At 33.5% G+C, this 18,502-nt stretch overlaps 1 protein-coding gene across 1 annotated transcript; it reads left to right on the forward strand.

Annotated features, from left to right (window-relative positions):
* Positions 1 to 13,091: 13,091 nt before the first annotated feature.
* Positions 13,092 to 17,927, forward strand: LOC143073784 (uncharacterized). Its single transcript, XM_076249541.1, has 2 exons — positions 13,092 to 13,608; positions 17,911 to 17,927. Exons 1-2 carry the CDS (start codon positions 13,092 to 13,094, stop codon positions 17,925 to 17,927), a joined length of 534 nt encoding a protein of 177 aa, XP_076105656.1.
* The last annotated feature ends 575 nt before the right edge of the window (positions 17,928 to 18,502 follow it).

The raw sequence follows: 18,502 nt of genomic DNA on the forward strand, positions 1-18,502 counted from the left end.
GTATATGACACATGTAGAAAATGGTAAATTGAATATGCATATTTGATACATAAACTATTTTTTTAGAAATCAACCAAAACATTCAGTAACTGGAAATACCTTTAATATTGTCTTTAGAACCAGCAGGTAAACAAATGAGCAACCAATTTCCTGTGTATTATGCTATTTCAAGGAGAAAAAACAAGTCCATGTGCATGACCTTGACCTTTGGCCTTAAACGTAAACAATGTCAGATCATTACAAGGAGGAACAATATACCAAATGTGGTTAAAATCTTTTGAAGCATATTGGTTTTAGATAGTCCACAAGGGTGATATTGCCTTGTATTACAACTGTCACTGTGACCTTGACCTTTGAACTTTAAAGTCAATAGCGCTTAAGATATTCTTAACGAGTAACACCATACATGTACCAAGTTTTGAGCATTTTGGTTCTAGAGTGTCCATAACAATTTTATCTACACGCAACTTACATGTAGTAGGCGAGGGGATAATAAACTAAGTTTTATAAGAATTAGGCAAAAAAATCGATTTCCCGCCATGCATGGCAGACTTGTACAGAAACGATATGTTATCGAAATTCTGTTCGTATCTTTTAGACATCGTAAGATATTCTTATCGCGCCATCATCGTAATCCATCGTGTAGCCTTCGTAATCCATCGTGTAGCTTTCGTGATCCCTCGTGTAGGCTTCGGCTGAGATATGAAGCTTAAATACCCGTCTTCGGTTAACCTTCGTATGTCCATCTTTTGCTATCGTATATAATTTCGGCACCATCGTATAAACTTCGTTATTCATCGTACTTGCTTCGGTCACTTATTGGTATTTTAACGAGATCGGGACCAACTTCGTACGAACTTACAATTTTCGCATTCGGGTGTCCATCGTATATAAAAATCGGGACAGTGTGACGCGGGCATTAAGAAATTGATTTAACGCTACTAAAATACTTCATTTTCTTGAAAATCCAAAGTTCCCCATAAACAAATAAGATTCGTTTTTTTTCTGGCATCAGCTTTTTATTATCGCTTTTAGTAATTACGGAACAAAGTCTAGTGTGTTTAGGTTACTTTTTCATTGAACTAAATTTATTTAGAAGAAAAATATACTGATCACGAACACGCTACACACAATTAAACGGAAGTCCAGGTAACACAATTAAAATGAAATGTGGGGCAGATTTCAATGAGTTAGTCATCGAATGAAAACTTAAATCAAAAGACAATGACAATATATCAGGCTATATATCCCCGTCTAAGAATGGTGAGAATCAATTCAAGAGAGATAATCAAAGACTTCCTTTAAAAAAAATATCAAAAAAAATATCAAAGCAGTTCACTTTTAAATAGAACGCCTGTAAGCAAAACCTAATGAAATTATCCTAGGGAGAGTTGGGCGGCGAGAGCTTTTGTGATTTTACTGAAGTTTAAAAAAAAAAAGGAACGTACATGAAAGGGCGTAACCATTTAACTTCAAAAGGGGGAGGGGTTATCCTTATGGTTTTGTTTCTTTATCATATTTTTTCGCTCAAAGCGAGAAAAATTTATTTATTTCTTTCAACTGATCAATCAGATTATTTTTTTTCAATATTTAACACTAAGTTATGAGGGAATTTTGTCATCTGCTTGACCAGAATATTGTTTTCATCAAATTTAGGATTAGAACATTTTTCTAGAAAAATAAAACCTATAAGTTAAATGGTCGTTCTCGAAGACTTTTGTTTACTTTTGCATTGAAATATATTTGTAACGTAGGCATTTTGAAAGTATAATATGTAATTGAACATATTAATGAGAAGACGAGTAGTTTTTAAAAAATGGTTACTGTGCTGTCACATCACTTGTCAAATGAGAGGTAGCATAAGAAACTAGTTAAATCTGCCGCATTCTACATGTATACATTTGTGCTGAAAGCCATTAGCCTCTGATCCAGTTGTTGTTGGTGGTTGCATGGAACTGTTATACTCCTAACTTTATATAAGCTTATCATGTACATGAAACGCATGATCTTCACCTTTAACTGTACGCATAACAAGCTGTGCATATACTGCTATAGAAAGAACATGGCAGACCATATTAAAATATTCGCTCAAAAAAATGCTTTTGAAATGACAATTATAGTTCTACAGTATATTCAAAGACCAGGAATATTTTATTTACTATTTATATTTTTTTAGCAATAATATAGAAGATAATGTGTTGTTACCAAAAATGACATATTTTTCGAATTCTGAATCTTTAACTGTTTGTTGTGATTTGAGTGTGAATTAGAACTTTATTAAATTTTGCAATTTTAAATTTGACATGTAATTTTAAATGACCTATATAATATTTTACACTTTTGACACGATAAAATTCTGTGGGGCATTCGATATGAAGAAAAACAACGTGACGTTGGAAATATAATTTAATAACTTTTGAAATACCAGATATGTCAGTTATATTATAATGGCACTGTAATATTATTTGTTATAATTGCACCAAGTTCATCAGTGTCAACCAACCTGAAAGTACACCAAATGAAGACAGAAAAATTTAATTATCCGGATCTTTTAAGTTTGATTTACATTTCTTGAAAGAAAAAGTAATATGATAACTAAATATTTAAAGCACGCTCATTTCTTAAAGAGATTTAAAATTGAATTTTAAATGAATTTTCTCTGAATGTCATCCTTATTGTCTCAGTATTGCATGCTAATTTCGTGTAAAAGGGTTATGAAATTATGTGCAACAACCAAGAAAGTTCGTGTTGAACAACATTGGTTCATCTAAATAGTACACAAAATATTTATTTCATATAATTTTCAAGGTTCAAATAAAAGAAAAAACTATAAGAAACATATTAAACACAACCAAACACACAGGAGCCTATAAAGAATGAATGCTCTGCAATTGTGATGAAGTCATTGATCCATTGAAAAATACCTAACTAGGAGACAAAGTTGACCGCATCTAATCCATTTAACTTGAAATAAAGGTTAACAGAGACACAGTTAAGTTTGATTAATGTCTTGATTTACATTTAGACATTACTTAAAAGGGTAGATTGAGAACAAGAATAAAAAAACAAATAGGAATGAATTAATGTTGCGATATTTAACTTTCAATTTCTCTGTAGCAACATTTCAGCAACCACTGCATATTGAAATGATGCCTATCAGTTGATACGATATTACATGACTTGTATTTCCTGTTGGTTGAATTAAAATCATCCCGTTGTATGTTTACGGACGCCATCACCAGTTGGTTGACAGTAGTGAAATATCCGTGTCACAGACAATAGCGGATATGTTCCCAATGTCGTAACTACAATCCCGTCCCCATTTCCAGACCTTCATACATCAGCAACCCGATGGTATGCATTATGTTTATGTTTTGTGTTGAAATAAAATGTGTTAGTGTTAATCCAAGAAGGGGTATTCTTGTAGTATTATGAACTGCATTTTGTGGCCCTTTATAGTACGCTTTTCCGTGTGAGCCAAGGCTCCGTGTTGAAGGCCATACTTTTTGACCTATAATGATATTTTCTTTACATATTGTGACTTGGATGGAGAGTTGGCGCGCAAACCACAACGTCTTATTTATATATACAATTCCATAACTCAGTCTGGATTTCAAAATGATAGATAATCAGGAATCTGTTTTTATGACAGTGCTGTTTTTGAAACATCGATTAAAACTACTGTAATGCATGCAATCGTTATTGATTAGACATTAGTGTTGTATCCTAACAAATTTTATTCTAAAAATATGAGATGTCAGTAAATTGATTGTCTGCCACTCCTGCTCTCCCCCACAAAAGTTATATTCATACTGTTAATGCATTTGTTTTTCTTACACTATTTCATTAACATCAGTAGGTGTGTTTTTACTTAAGGGCTCTTTGCAGACAGGAATTATTAGTAATAAGTGCTATTATAACAATATCAGGTCTGATTTTATAAGTGTTATGTAATGAAAATTTTCTCAGAAATGAGTAAAATCAAAAGAGTGTCCCCAGGTTCCAATATAGGGAACGTATTTTTATTGCCATATGTGGGCATGATTTTATTAATACAATTTTGACCTCCAGTGTAATTCATGAATTGTTTGTTTGATTTACGTCTCGTGCTTAAAAGTTATGTTTGATTTATTAAACTGGGATGGATAGATGGATGGATGAATGGATATTTGAAAATAACCTTAAATCTCGGGGGGTGACCCCCTTCCTATATATACAAGGTGATAGGACCTGCTGCTGGAATTAATCACATTTTCGAGCTTGAAAATATGCAAATAGGTAGGGAAACTATCAGAAATATATGATAAGGTCAATAATGTGACCACTGTCATTATTTTTCCCATCCGAAAGTCTTGCCTTAAGTAAACATTGCATTAGGAATCCTAGCCTCCAATATTCCACTTTTCAACAAACTACAGGAAAAAAGTACATTTTTACCTACGCAATATATAAAAAGGGTTGGGTAGCAGAACCCCAGCGAAACCCACAACCAAATAAGTATGTAAATAAATTCAAAAAATAAGATCGATTGTATGACATTTCGGAAGGTTATTCGGAGCTAGTAGTAGATCTAGGATAAATCAGAGCAAATTCAGCTAAATACCTAAATTTGTAAATCCGTCTATTCAAACACTATCTAGAAAGCACCACTATAGACGATATTATTGATTACAGAAATCCAACAAGATACTTGTATACACTTAAAAGTAAATAATTCATTAAAAGGTTATACTACAACTACTTGAAAATTTATTTAAATTAAGAAGATGTAAAACATCAAACTAATTAATTGTTTTAATAAGCACCACTCAAAATTAAATACTTAGAAAGATGGAGGAAAAGAAGAAAGGAAAATCATAATTTTATTAACATTTCCATATTGAATTCTGAACTTATTTTTTTCAATTAAAGTTGATACAACTTTTAGCCGGAAACTGTAACTTATCACGTGATGAATAGAAAGACCTAAGAAATAGTACCCAAATAGAGTCGGTTATAATCGGATTAATATTTACTGGTAAAAATATTGTAGTTTTCATGTCTTTTAAGACGAGGCAGTTAATGTTATGAAATTCAAGGCTAAACATAAGATTGCATCATCAATGCACAGATAAACAGGAAATATATTTCCGCACATAAATGTACTAAAAAGTCTCTTTTTTTAATGTTTAACCGAATAAAAATTTAAACAAACATAAAATTTTAATCAAAATTCTGAAAAGCATACTAGTTTTAGTTGAAATTAATTACTTTGCAATGTCATACTTGTTTCAACTGTCAAATAAAGGAAAGTGCATTAATAGTACAAAATAGTACTTTAAAATTGAATTTTGCAGTTTTATTTTGACAAAACGTTATTATAAATGCTAGATTTTAATAAAACTTCTTAATAAACCTGGCACGTATATCTTGTATATAAAACGTTCTTTGTTTGCAACTTGTTTGTCAAATTCATAGGAAAAGATAGTCATTTTGTACTGAAAAAGGTAATAACATAACAGAGCAACTTATATCCTAGCTCTGAAATAAATGGGATAAACAAAACTATCATTAATAATATGTTACACGTAAAAATGGCTATCCGAGTATACGACAATCGTATCATCATGTACATGTATTTTATTACTTACTGCAATGAAGCAACATAGAATAGAATAGTTCCTGTGTTTTCTTTTCACTTTTAGTTCATTTATATGTTTTGGAGTTTTTAGTCCATTTTCACTCAATAAGAAAATTATTGTTTAGGGGCAGACTGGGCAGCGCGCCCGGGTACGGGATTCTCTTGCTGTATTGAAGAGCCATTGGTAGCCATATAAATAAACACAATACATTACATATCCAATAGAAATGTGAAGCTTTTATATACGTACTACATGTACTATGTATTACATAAGACATTAAATATTTCACAGTATTAATGTCACCTAAACAGTTTAATTTTGATTTGTTTTCATAATGTTCAGTAAAATTCACTTGAAGTTTAGATCCCTTCGACGGCCGTCCGTTATACGGAGGGGTTTAATAAGTCTCAAAATGTTAAATAATGGTGTCATTGACCTTTCTTACCCAGTTTTAAGTGTTTTTATGTTATATATTTTCATAGCGTGATATTTTTTAATCTCAATTTCACTGGCACTTGTCTGTGGAAAAATGGTTTAACGGTATTGTATGAGTATTTTGTTTTTTTAGTCCATGTTCATTTTTTTTTTTTTTTTTCTTCTTCAGAATTGTCAGTCGAACCTCGTTGTGTCGAAGTCGAAGGTACCAGACGAAAGTATTCGACTCATCCGAGGTTCGACTAATCCGAGGTAGAGTGTGACGTCATATATTTGAAATGTATGAAATACCAATATGTGATTTCTGTAAACTAGATGCATGTTTATTGATCATTGTGCTTTTTTCGATATGATAATATATGATTGTGTATTTATGTTCCGTATTTTTAAGATTCAACACACAACATTCACAAATAAAATCAATACACAAATATTTACAAAGGTCAGTCACTATTAATTATGGAATCACTGGAGAAAATATTTTCATAATTAATCTTTAAAGAATGTGAACAGTTTATGTTCATAGATTAAAAAGACCGACTCATAATAATTAATAAAATATTCTAATCCTTTTAATTATTGTTCTTATTCTAATGGTTAATTTTAATCTCAGCTTGGGTCATTAAAATTCGTTTCGTTTTTATACCAAGTGAAATATATTTTTCAGCGTTTCGCAGTATAGCGGAAAAATACTGTCTTAAAGTTTCTATAATATTTTGTATTGGTCAATGATGTATGATTCGATAGGTCAGGTGACCTAATGTTTTGTTATGTTAATTTGTTTTTCGCGGGTTCTTGAAAAAATTGACTAGGCGGTCATTCTAGCCGTAGACATCGTACAGTTAAAACTTCCTTTTTTGCATAAATAAAAATGTTGGTTTTTTTTTTTATATAATCATGATCATGATGAAGTACGGCATCATTACCCAGAAACGGTTCTTGCATTGCTCCGTGCGCAGGTTTCCAAACTTTATAAGTTGGTTTTTCCTGGGCGGCGAGTGTCTGTTTATGACGGGTATTCATAATATGATATTTATCATTTGGAATGTTCTTGGAAGTAAATAGATATTTGTTACTATTGTTGCCGGAAATATATATTTTGGTTCACAAACTTGTGTGTTAAATTACTTAGTATAGATACTATTACTGTGTTATATATGATGTATGCATATGTATATATGAGATTATTGTATTGTACTGAATTAAAAATTTGATTAAATGATGGCTCCAGTCTGTCTGCACGGCAAAATGCATATTTTAGTTGAGTATAATTTAGTGGCCAAAATTATTGTGTAGTTAGGACATACGGTGCATTATGTTTGCGCGCATTATCATTACATTTGCGCGCAAAAATCATTACGTTTGCGCGCATTATTTTTGACAGGTAAACTCAGGTAAAATACAGGTAATAATACTAATTCATTTATTAATTTGAGCAATTATTTACAAGTATCGGTACCCCTTCCCTCAGTGTAAGTCTGCTAAGGCACCTATTTTGAAAGAATTCAATCAGTAATATTTTAGGGAAAACACGGTTAATAATAATTATTTATTCATTTATTTGTTTAATCGTTAACAGTATCAGTATCCATTCCGTTAGTCTAAGTCTCCTAAGGCACGGAAAAAAGAAGATAAAAACCGCATATTTTTTGATTTTCGGATACAATTCAATAAGTCAAAGGTGTATGCAAAATTTTAAGAAATCTGTGACATAGCCCATTTATTATAGCTTGACCTTAAGCTACAACAGGGTTTAAAATTGGTTTTAGAATTCAATATGAACAATATCTAATTTGAATTAACAAAGTATTTTCAAAACTAATAATTGATAGTCATATAAAAAAGAAGATGTGGTATGATTGCCAATGAGACAACTGTCCACAAGAGACCAAAATGACACAGACATTAACAACTATAGGTCACCGTACGGCTTCAACAATGAGCAAAGCCCATACCGCATAGGCCCCGATATGATAATGTAAAACAAAGCAAACGAGAAAACTAACAGCCTTATTTATATAAAAGAATGAACGAAAAACAAATATGTCACACAAACGACAACCACTGAATTACAGGCTTCTGACTTGGGACAGGCACATACATAAATAATGTGGCAGGTTTGTGGCGGGGTTTAATAATAATATCTGTTATGAAAATATCAAAAAATATAGACACTTATAATTTAATATATTTTTATTTATATTTTTACCTGAGATTACCTGTAAAATGAATGCGCCCAAATGTAATCAAAAGCTGCGCGCAAACGTAAAACATTTTAATCCCCAAATGCGCGCAAACGTAGTGCGCCCAGGACATAGGTTCAGCACATTCAAGTTCCGCTTGGACGATCAACAAGGTGTTGATTAGCGGTCATCATAAACATGTCATTTTAACTGTTTTACAAACAAGTATGTTTACACAGCTTTAATCACTTATGGAATTTGGAGATGACTTCTGGGTAGTGGAAGATGGCGGACGTACACTTTTAGCTCACAGATTTTACAACGTTTTAAGTGTTTTAATTCACCACAACATATCACCTGTAGATACTGTAGTACTGAAGCACCATTTTATCGTTTTACATCCATATTGACTATTTTATTAACTTTTATTCACCAATTTATCACCTGACAAAGGCCACAAACAAGAGACGCCATCTTGAAAATAAATTGAAAATTAACATTTTCGTGACCCTGGCTGTGCAAAAGAGACTTTTAACTTAGCTCACACACTAGATAATCCACACCCATTTTGAGCTCACGTTCGGAAGAACTTTTATGGAACTTTTAATGCATTTTTAAACATTATTCCAAGAGCATCATTGTCCAAGTCTTCATAAAATACTGAGTGGCCCAGTAACCTGTATATATAAACATTTTTATTTATCATTTGTGTTTTTATTGACTATATAAAATATCCGCATAATTTTAATAGATGTTTTAACCGCTATTGACCTCTGGAGATCACATAATCCTCAGTCACTCATATTGAACATGACAAAGGAAATAAAAGCAAGAAATAGTGGTTGTAATGAATTAAGTTGTGAACGAACAATTAGCACAAGGTATACAACACGAAAGAGAAACAGCTTATCAACAAATGATCAAAGTGTGCCATCCAAACAATCAGGAACAATACAAAAACCTGTGCCATACACAACCAACCTTTTAAAAGCTGCATCACGCAAAATCGATGCATCAAATAGAGCATTAGATGTAGAAACGGAGGTTAAGTTTAACAACATTATTCTAACATTTACTGCAGGGGCTTATGAACAATTTAAATCTGCTCTGAATGGCAGCCTCATTGTTGCAAAACTGAACACAACAACAACCACCAAACAAGACCGACAAGGTCTCATCGTTGAAGAGTCAATCTCAATTCGATCCCACAGAAAACAAGCATACAGAATAAACTGTTATCACACTACCTCATGTGTTATGATAAATGGGCAACAAACTGAACTATTTGTGACTGATTTAGCACCTGAAATTACCAAAATTATGAGTAAGAATAAAGAACTTAAATCTCTGAATGACAAAATTAGGTCGGCCTGTGAACAATTCATGAACTTAAAGGAAAATCGGAATGATTCTAATGAGAGCAAAAGTGGCAAAGTAGATAAACAAGTTGTACACCTAGACAAATGTATATCACAAAACAATAACAAACAAGTGCTATATGCCCGATCTGCTTTACGTATTGTGACGAAAGAGCTGTTGAATGTGCAAGCTGTCTAAATTGGTATCACTATGTCTGCCTAAAATTAACAGACTCTGAAATTATACAATTTGAAACTAGCTCGACTGAACTCTTTACATGCAATAGCTGCGCACAATTACAAGATTTTGTGGACCTTGAACCAGGTAGAGGTGGAGATAATATCATCTCTGATGATGATGAAGTCACGAAATTGAAAACCTTGTATGTAAGTCCAGGAAAGCATAACACTTCCAATATGTTTCAAGATATCCAAACCACAAATCATTCTGAAAAGCAAGGCTGCCAAATTGGTAATCAAATCAGTGAAAAAGTAAGCCAGAACACAGCATTGACTTCCGAAAATCGTCAAAATGTAGAAAAAAGGGGCACTATACATGTATCACAAAAACATATAGACCAGCCTATGAATACTTCACACACAGGTATATGTTCTTACTTGGAAAAACAAACACCTCAGCCTAGAAGGAACACTCTAGATAACTTAGGACAGCTAACATTTTTAACACAGTACCATCAAGAGACACAAACTTGTCCTTCTCTACTTCCACATTTGGGTCATGAACATTGTAAAAGAGATATTGATAAGAAAACGAAAGAAACTCGAGAACATGCTACAAAATTAAGAAAAGTGGAAACTGAACTAGCACAATATAAAAGTCAGCTATCTACCACAAAATCGTACATTGCTAGTTTAGAATTAAAATTAAAAGAAATGGAAGACTCTAATAGAAAACTCAAAACAAAGATTCTTTTGATGCAGGATAACAATCCAAAAATAACCTCGGATCAACAAACATCTCAACATATAGATAGCTCAAATGACATTAAATTACTGCTCCATGAACAGCGTATAAGACAACTTGAGCATGAAAACTTAAAAGTCAGTATTCGTATGGAGAAACTAGAAACATTGAGTTCAATGAACCAGGCACATACAAAGAAACCTAACAATAAGAAGGCTAAATCTCACAACATAAAGAAGTCAAAAGAACCCGCTTCACACACTGCTTCTCCGAGTTGTCAAGTCACTAACTGTCTATCCGATACAGTAATAGATCAAAACTGTAACTTGAATGCATCGTTAACTCAAACTCCAATCATGCAATCATCAGAAATTCATCCAACGCAAAGTACATTCAGCTCGGCAACTTACGCCCAAGCCACTAACATACCGCAGTGCTCAAATCAGTCAACCATGGCATACCCAAACAATAATCATCATTTTTTAGTGACAGGAATGACTCAAATGAAACCACCTTGGATACCACCAACAACCACTCAGAGAGTTCCCATATCGATGCCAATAATGCACCAACCGACCCTGCAAATGAGATCATATGCGACACAAATGCCGATTGTACGCTCAGCATTATATCATACAACATTGAATGCTTCCCCAGCAGTAAACCGTATTTAGATAAACTGTCAAATATGGGGGACATCATAATACTTCAGGAACATTGGCTCTACAATTTTGAAAAATTTGAAATACAGGATTTTCTGCCAGGTTACAGCTGTTTCGTTAAGTGTGTTGATGATGCAGATCCTCTGCCTCCATCGCAACGTCCTAGAGGGAAAGGGGGTACAGCTATTTGCTATAAGAACAATATTGCTCATGCTATAGAGGAACAACAAGATGGTAGCAGTCGAGTCACAGTAGTTAAACTAAACTGTAGGACTAAACCTCTCATAATTATTGGTGTATATATGCCGTGTAGCGGTTCGAAAAATGCAGATGATGAGTTCAAAGCTGTTTTAGAGGAAATAGGGGAAATAATATATAAATTCAAGCCTACCTGTGATATAATAATAGCTGGTGATGTAAATGCCTCAATAATGAAGGAAAATTTGAGTCGGAGAGACAAGTTGTTTTTAGATTTTATCCATGAATTTGAACTTCATATACCAGAAAGTAATGAATGTGACACTTATTTTCACCATAGTGGGAAATGCTCGTCAAGAATTGACTATATATTACAAAGTAACCACCATATCATTAATCAGTTTGTGAACCTGGAAAGAGACTATATGAACACTTCACAACACGATCCTGTCATGGCTCTTGTCAAAGTTAGTATTACGGCAAAACAGATCGAAGAAAACAACCATATTAATTCTAAAAAGATTAACTGGGAAAAAGTAAATCGAACAAAGTATCAATCAATGTTATATGAAAAACTCCAATTAATTGACATCGACAATCTTGATATTAATATTAGCAATGTAAATATCTTCACAGAAATGCTATGTAACATTATAGACACTTCAGCTAAGGAATGTGCAAAACCAAATAAGCAAAAATCTCGCCCTCGAAAGAGATACTGGCCTGATGAAATCAAAAAGGCATGTTGTGAAAATAAACACCATTTTTGGAAGTGGAAGATGGCTGGTCGTCCAAGAGACCAGGAGAACATTCATTTTAGAAACATGAAGAATGGAAAACGCAAACTTAGGTCAACTCAGAGGCAACTAGAAGCGGTAGCCAGAAAACAAAAGTTTGAAAATATAATGACAGCTAGGGAAGGTGACCAAAAACTATTCTTTAAGTTAGTAAATGATCAACGAAGAACTGGTATGGAAAAAACAACACAACTGAAATTTAAGAATGGTATCTATGACAACCCTGACTCAATAAGGAAAGGGTGGGCTGAGTACTTTTAGGAACTAGCAACACCTTCAAGCTCTAACTACGAAGATGCTCTATATAACAACCAAGTAGAGTTAGACTGTCTCTTGTTTGAAGATACATATATTTCAAATCTCGAAAATAGTGAAAAAATTTCTGTAACTGAAGAGCAGGTTGAAAAGGTGATTAACACTTTAAAGAGCGGTAAAGCAGCCGATTGTGCAAACTTGACAAGTGAACATTTAAAGAACGGAGGCCAAATAGTAATATCAGCAGTAACAAAACTAATCAATATGATATTTCATGTATGCTCAATTCCAGATCTACTCAAACTAGGTATAGCAACGCCAGTTTTTAAGCGAAAAGGGAAACCACTAGATGACCCCAACTCTTACAGGAAAATAACTGTAACCAGTATTCTAAACAAAATACTAGAAAAATTATATTTAGAAAAGAAAGATGAAACACTCAAAAATGCACAGAGCCCACTACAACGGGGTTTCACTAAGGGTATATCTGGACTAAACGCAGCTCTGATACTTAATGAACTAATTGCGGAGGCGCAGGACATGCACAGGCCATTATATGTTGCCTTTCTTGACGCCCAGAAGGCTTTCGACCTAGTTTGGCACAGCTCATTACTACGAAAGCTACATCAAAGTGGTATTGAAAGTGACTCATGGCTGATGTTCAAAGAATGGTATAAAGATTTAACATCTCAAATTAAATGGGAAGGTGAACTATCAAAGGTATTCTCTGAGCATCAAGGGGTACGTCAAGGTGGTGTTACCTCCCCTGCAGCATATAAACTTTTTATTAACCCAATGTTGGACCATATAGAGACTCAGAATCTAGGAAGTTATGTTGGACCAAATTATTGTGGCACACCAACAGTAGCAAATGATGTGTGTCTGGTGTCAAACAACCCGGAGGATCTGCAAGCAATGCTTGACATACAAGGGGATTATGCAAACAAAGAACATTATTGTATAAGTAAAACAAAATCATCTGTGGTTCAATTTAATGACAAACAACCTAGGAAATTCACCATGAACTCAGAAGAGATTCCAACATCACAATCTGCTGTGCATCTGGGTATAGAAAGAGATAATTCATCAAAGTTTGGCACAAAGAATGTTAGCAACGCAAGGATCAGTGCTGCTAGAAAGGCAACATATGCGCTAATGGGAGCTGGCCTCCACGGTCTGAACGGTTTAAACCCCACTGTATCCATCCATATCATCCGTATATTTATAATTCCAAGACTTATACATGGACTTGAAGTAGTTAGATTAATGATTAGTGATATAAAAGCTCTGTCATCTTACTTCAAACAACTATTAAAACGTATTCAGCATCTACCAGAAAGAACAGCTGACTCAGCAACTTATCTTTTGTCTGGCCAGATGCCAATAGAAGCAGAAATTGATAAAAGAACATTAACTTTATTCGGAAATATTATAAGAAATCCAAATACAGTGGAGTTTAAACTAGCACAGAGACAGTTAGCTATCAAGGACAGAAACTCAAAAAGCTGGTTCACTTATGTGCAACAGTTATTGGAGAAATACAATCTTCCCTGTTCGTCAGTACTTCTACAAGAACCACCAGGAAAATTCTCATGGAAAAACTTAGTATATAAGGCTGTAAAAACATATTGGACTAACAAAATACATTCGGATACCCGTGAAAAATCATCTCTACAATATATAAATTTTGAACAATTAACCTTTGATAATCCACATCTTGTGTGGAAAAGTGCAAAATTTGAATATTTCTCAATCCAGAGGGCAGGTATCAAATGCAGACTTATGTTAGACACTTATTTACTTCAAATCCATAAACAAAAATTTAATAAGTATGAAGTAGACTCAACCTGTTTATTATGTCAAAATGGTGCTGAGGATAGGAAACATTTTCTAATTCAATGTGTTGCTCTTGACAGTATAAGAAGTCCATTTTTGAAAACACTACATGAAAAAACCACTGAGGTAGTAAAAGATGTGAAACTCACTGATGCAATTTTTGAACAGTCAGGTAAGTTGTTGACTGTACAGGATATCAAGTAATTCCTCCATCTCGACAAGAAGAATTTGAGGCCGTGAGCAGAGGCCTGTGCTTTGCATTACACATTGCGAGAAGTGATAGGATTAAGTCATTACAATAACTGTGGTCATAGCAGTGGTGCAATATAGTGTCACAGGGTGACAGGAGCATTGATTATTTAACTGCAACATATATAGTGAAAGCAGAATGCAATTTAGTGTCACGGGGTGACAGGAACATTTATGTTTAATTGTATAGTGAGAGTATACATATGATAACCGTGAGAGTGACGGAGGATTAATGATCTCATTAGAGGAATTAAAATAATAATAATTTTAATTCTAGGATCTATATCTTATTTTAATAATAAGTAGCTCCCCAGACGATTAGGTGGTGTTTCAGTCCAAAATTGAAGAACAGTAGTGGACTTATTACGTTGTATAAACAACGGTTCTCCAAAATAGTGGAGGAATACTACAAAAACAGAACAGAACAGCTTTACTCACTTTTGGAAATGAATAGGTTAAACAAGAAAAACATCCGTTAAGAATTTTATTTTTAAAGTTTTTATTTCTTTCGATTTTTTTTTTTTTTAATTTTGAACTTCGAGACATCGGGGTCAATTTACATCAATTTTACATCGACTGGACTTAAGAATTACCTCGACTTAACCGAGAATTCGAATCATCCGAGTTCAACTCATTAGAGGTTAAAATGCATTGATCAAATAGAAATTATGTCGGGACCGAGAAATTACTTCGACACATCCGAGTTTTCGACACAACCGAGTTCGACACAACGAGGATCGACTGTAATTAAATGAGATCAAAAAGTCATGAAACTGAGGGTTTTCAACAAAATTGTGACTTGAATGGAGAGTTGTCTCATTGGCAATCATACCACATCTTTCTATATCTATATGTTCTCACTTAAATCACAAAAATGATCAGCAAAGCAAATTCTATTAATAATACTAATATTGATGAAATAGCTAGTAGATTGACACTCTTTATACATGTACGAGTCCATAAATGAGGATGTTTACCCCCTTTTGCGTTTTGAGTATGAACTAAATAAGATAGAAAGAATCAAAACCGAAAAAATGATCAGCCATTGAAGATTTTTTTTTTTAGATTTTTGTCATTAATTCTATTCTCGTATATTATGTTGGAGAGTGTCCTTTATCAAATATGTACACAGCTAAAGGTGAGTGACACAGGCTCTTCATAAACCTGGGAAACTGACCTCAACAAGGCGTATGATTTTGGGTTTTTTATTTCTTTCTATAAACACATATTTGTTATATTTGTTGCATTCCTACTGGAACCAATTGATCTCTTTTCATCGTGATTTCCTTAAATAGAGACAAGAACTAGAAAAAATATGTTATGCCTGGAGGATTTCAGAAAAGGTATCTATCAGAATTCATACTGAGGTACTGGACAATTTTATAAAGCCCTTTCCCTTTTTTCCAAAGTCTGTTTTTTTTTTTCTGTTTAATTCCCTTATTTTCACGTTTCTGTATACTATGAACATACATATACTATGAATAAAGAGTAGTTGTTATTAACTATCAATTCCAACTTTCTTCTCCAACGCGATCACTTCTATATTATATTATCATTTAGAGCTTGGTTTTAAAGTATTTAAACTGTTGTAGGGAGAATTTTTTAAAAGATTTTATGTCAGGAGATTTTCAGAAAAGGTATCAAAATTCGTAGGTACTTGGAGAATTTTTTGAGCCCTCTCCCTTTTTTCAAAAGTCCTTTTTTTATTTTTCTATTATATTCCATTATTTAGGCGTTTCTGTATTATACTAAAGTGTATTTGCTAATGACTATCAATTTTAAGTTTCTTCTCCAAGGCGATCACTGTTATATCATATTTCTCTATTAACGCGAACATTATTGTCCTGTCCCCGAGTAGTCGGCCTACTTCGATTTGTCCGACTCGGATTGACTCGAGATAAAAGATCGGTGTTTATGCGCATGTGCGCAACCTTTCCGAATCGAAGTCATAAAGGAAGATCTACTGAGCATTGAAATTTTAAAAAAAATCATGTTTCAGAGAGAAAAGTTTGTTAGTAAAAAAAAATCGTTCTGAGAAAAGAAAATCTGTTTTATTTATAAACATCACCGACAATTGATACACACATCAACACTATATGTTTATTAAAAAAAAAAACAGTCAAAACTAAAATTCTCCTTGTCAGTCTTTTTCTTCGGCTGTATTTTGTCAAAAAACATTTATTTTGTATCAATGTTTTTTGTTTCCATGATTAATTTATTGTGGAAGGAAGAGAAGCTACACACAAAATGAGGTCTTCTCGTTTAATAGTATAGATGTTTCCATGAATTGAATATATGTGCAAGTTTAAAACCGGAAGTCTTGTATGACTTATAAGTTGGTCTGATGACGGAATCAATATCCGGACGCCTTTTTTTCATTTTTCTCCCAAAATATACCAAATTGAATAGTCATATGAATAGATGACAAATGCGACTATGCATGGTACCTATGGAACACAGAGGCATGATGATTAATTTATTGTGGAAGGAAGAGAAGCGACACACAAAATGAGGTCTTCTCGTTTAATAGTATAGGTTACAAGAGCGCAATTATTCGTAATGCATTTTCCATAGGGTACCACTGGTGTTCCGTATTTTTTTCTCGAAGACTTAGTCTACACACACTAGGGAAAAACGGGTAGCAGTTCCTGTTACTAGAAATGCCAGTCTTGCATTACAACCAAAAAATATATAGTGTCATGCGGCTCAAATTGACTTAAAATGCAGTTGAAAAAGATCGTCCATTTTTTTTCGCTTAATGAAAAAGGCATATTTTTTATGGCTCCGACGTGCAGAAATGGAAGATATTTTCTATACTTCGTAAAATGTGAATATGATTTTCGACAACTTTTAAACCTAATTAGATAAGCTTTCGATTAAATGTAATTCCAATCCTGTATCATCCAATCAGTAGCCGTATAGGATTCTATTCTGAGTACCATCTTGTAACCTATAGATGTTTCCAAATGCGACTATGCATGGTATCTATAGAACAAAGAGGCATGATGATTAATTTATTGTGGAAGGAAGAGAAGCTACACACAAAATGAGGTCTTCTCGTTTAATAGTATAGATGTTTCCATGAATTGAATATATGTGCAAGTTTAAAACCGGAAGTCTTGTATGACTTATAAGTTGGTCTTATGACGGAATCAATATCCGGACGCCTTTTTTTTTTTTTTTTTTTGCATTTAAAGAAGTTAGTGGGGTATAAAAGCACACCCATAAACATGTGAACACAGGAAATATGTGTTTGCTGTAATAGCGGACAAGAATAAAATAGCTTATGTTCTTTGTGTTGATTTCACCAAATTGTTTCTGATTTTTTTTCATGGAATGATGTCTAAGACTTATTAGGTGTATCCCACATTTCTGTTTGTTAATACTGTAGAGTCAAATATGCCTTAAAATATATCATCTCGAATTTATAAAACTATTTTTAATATTTATATATAGATTAATTTTGTCTTGCAAAGATAGATATTACATCTCAAATTGTCTGATTCGTCTGAAAATGTTCTATATTTAGCCATGTAACTAGATGCCTGAATGATGAATGTAGCCAAGTTTTGTTTTAAAAAAAATGGTCCAGTAGTTTCAGAGGAGAAGATTTTTGTAAAAGTTAACGACGACGGACGACGAAAGACGATGACGACGACGACAACCACGGACGCCAAGTGATGAGAAAAGATTAATTGGCCCCTCGGGCCAGATGAGCTAAAACAGAATCATTGATAAACAGTACAAGCATCAATAGACAACCATTCAACCAGTTTACACAATGAAATAAATCACACACAAAAATATATCTTTAAATACAACAAATAATGTAATCAAGCATACATTTGCACAGGGAAATGCATTAATGGGCGAAGGAAGGATGAAGGTTTCTTGGTCAGCGTAGTCCTGGACGACAAGATCACCTCGAAAAAAAGCGTTCCTTCAGTGTTGATAGTTGACCTACTTGGATCCAATTGGCTTCT

This window comes from Mytilus galloprovincialis, chromosome 4, assembly GCF_965363235.1.
Source record: "Mytilus galloprovincialis chromosome 4, xbMytGall1.hap1.1, whole genome shotgun sequence".
In the NCBI taxonomy this organism is placed as follows: Eukaryota; Metazoa; Mollusca; class Bivalvia; order Mytilida; family Mytilidae; genus Mytilus; species Mytilus galloprovincialis.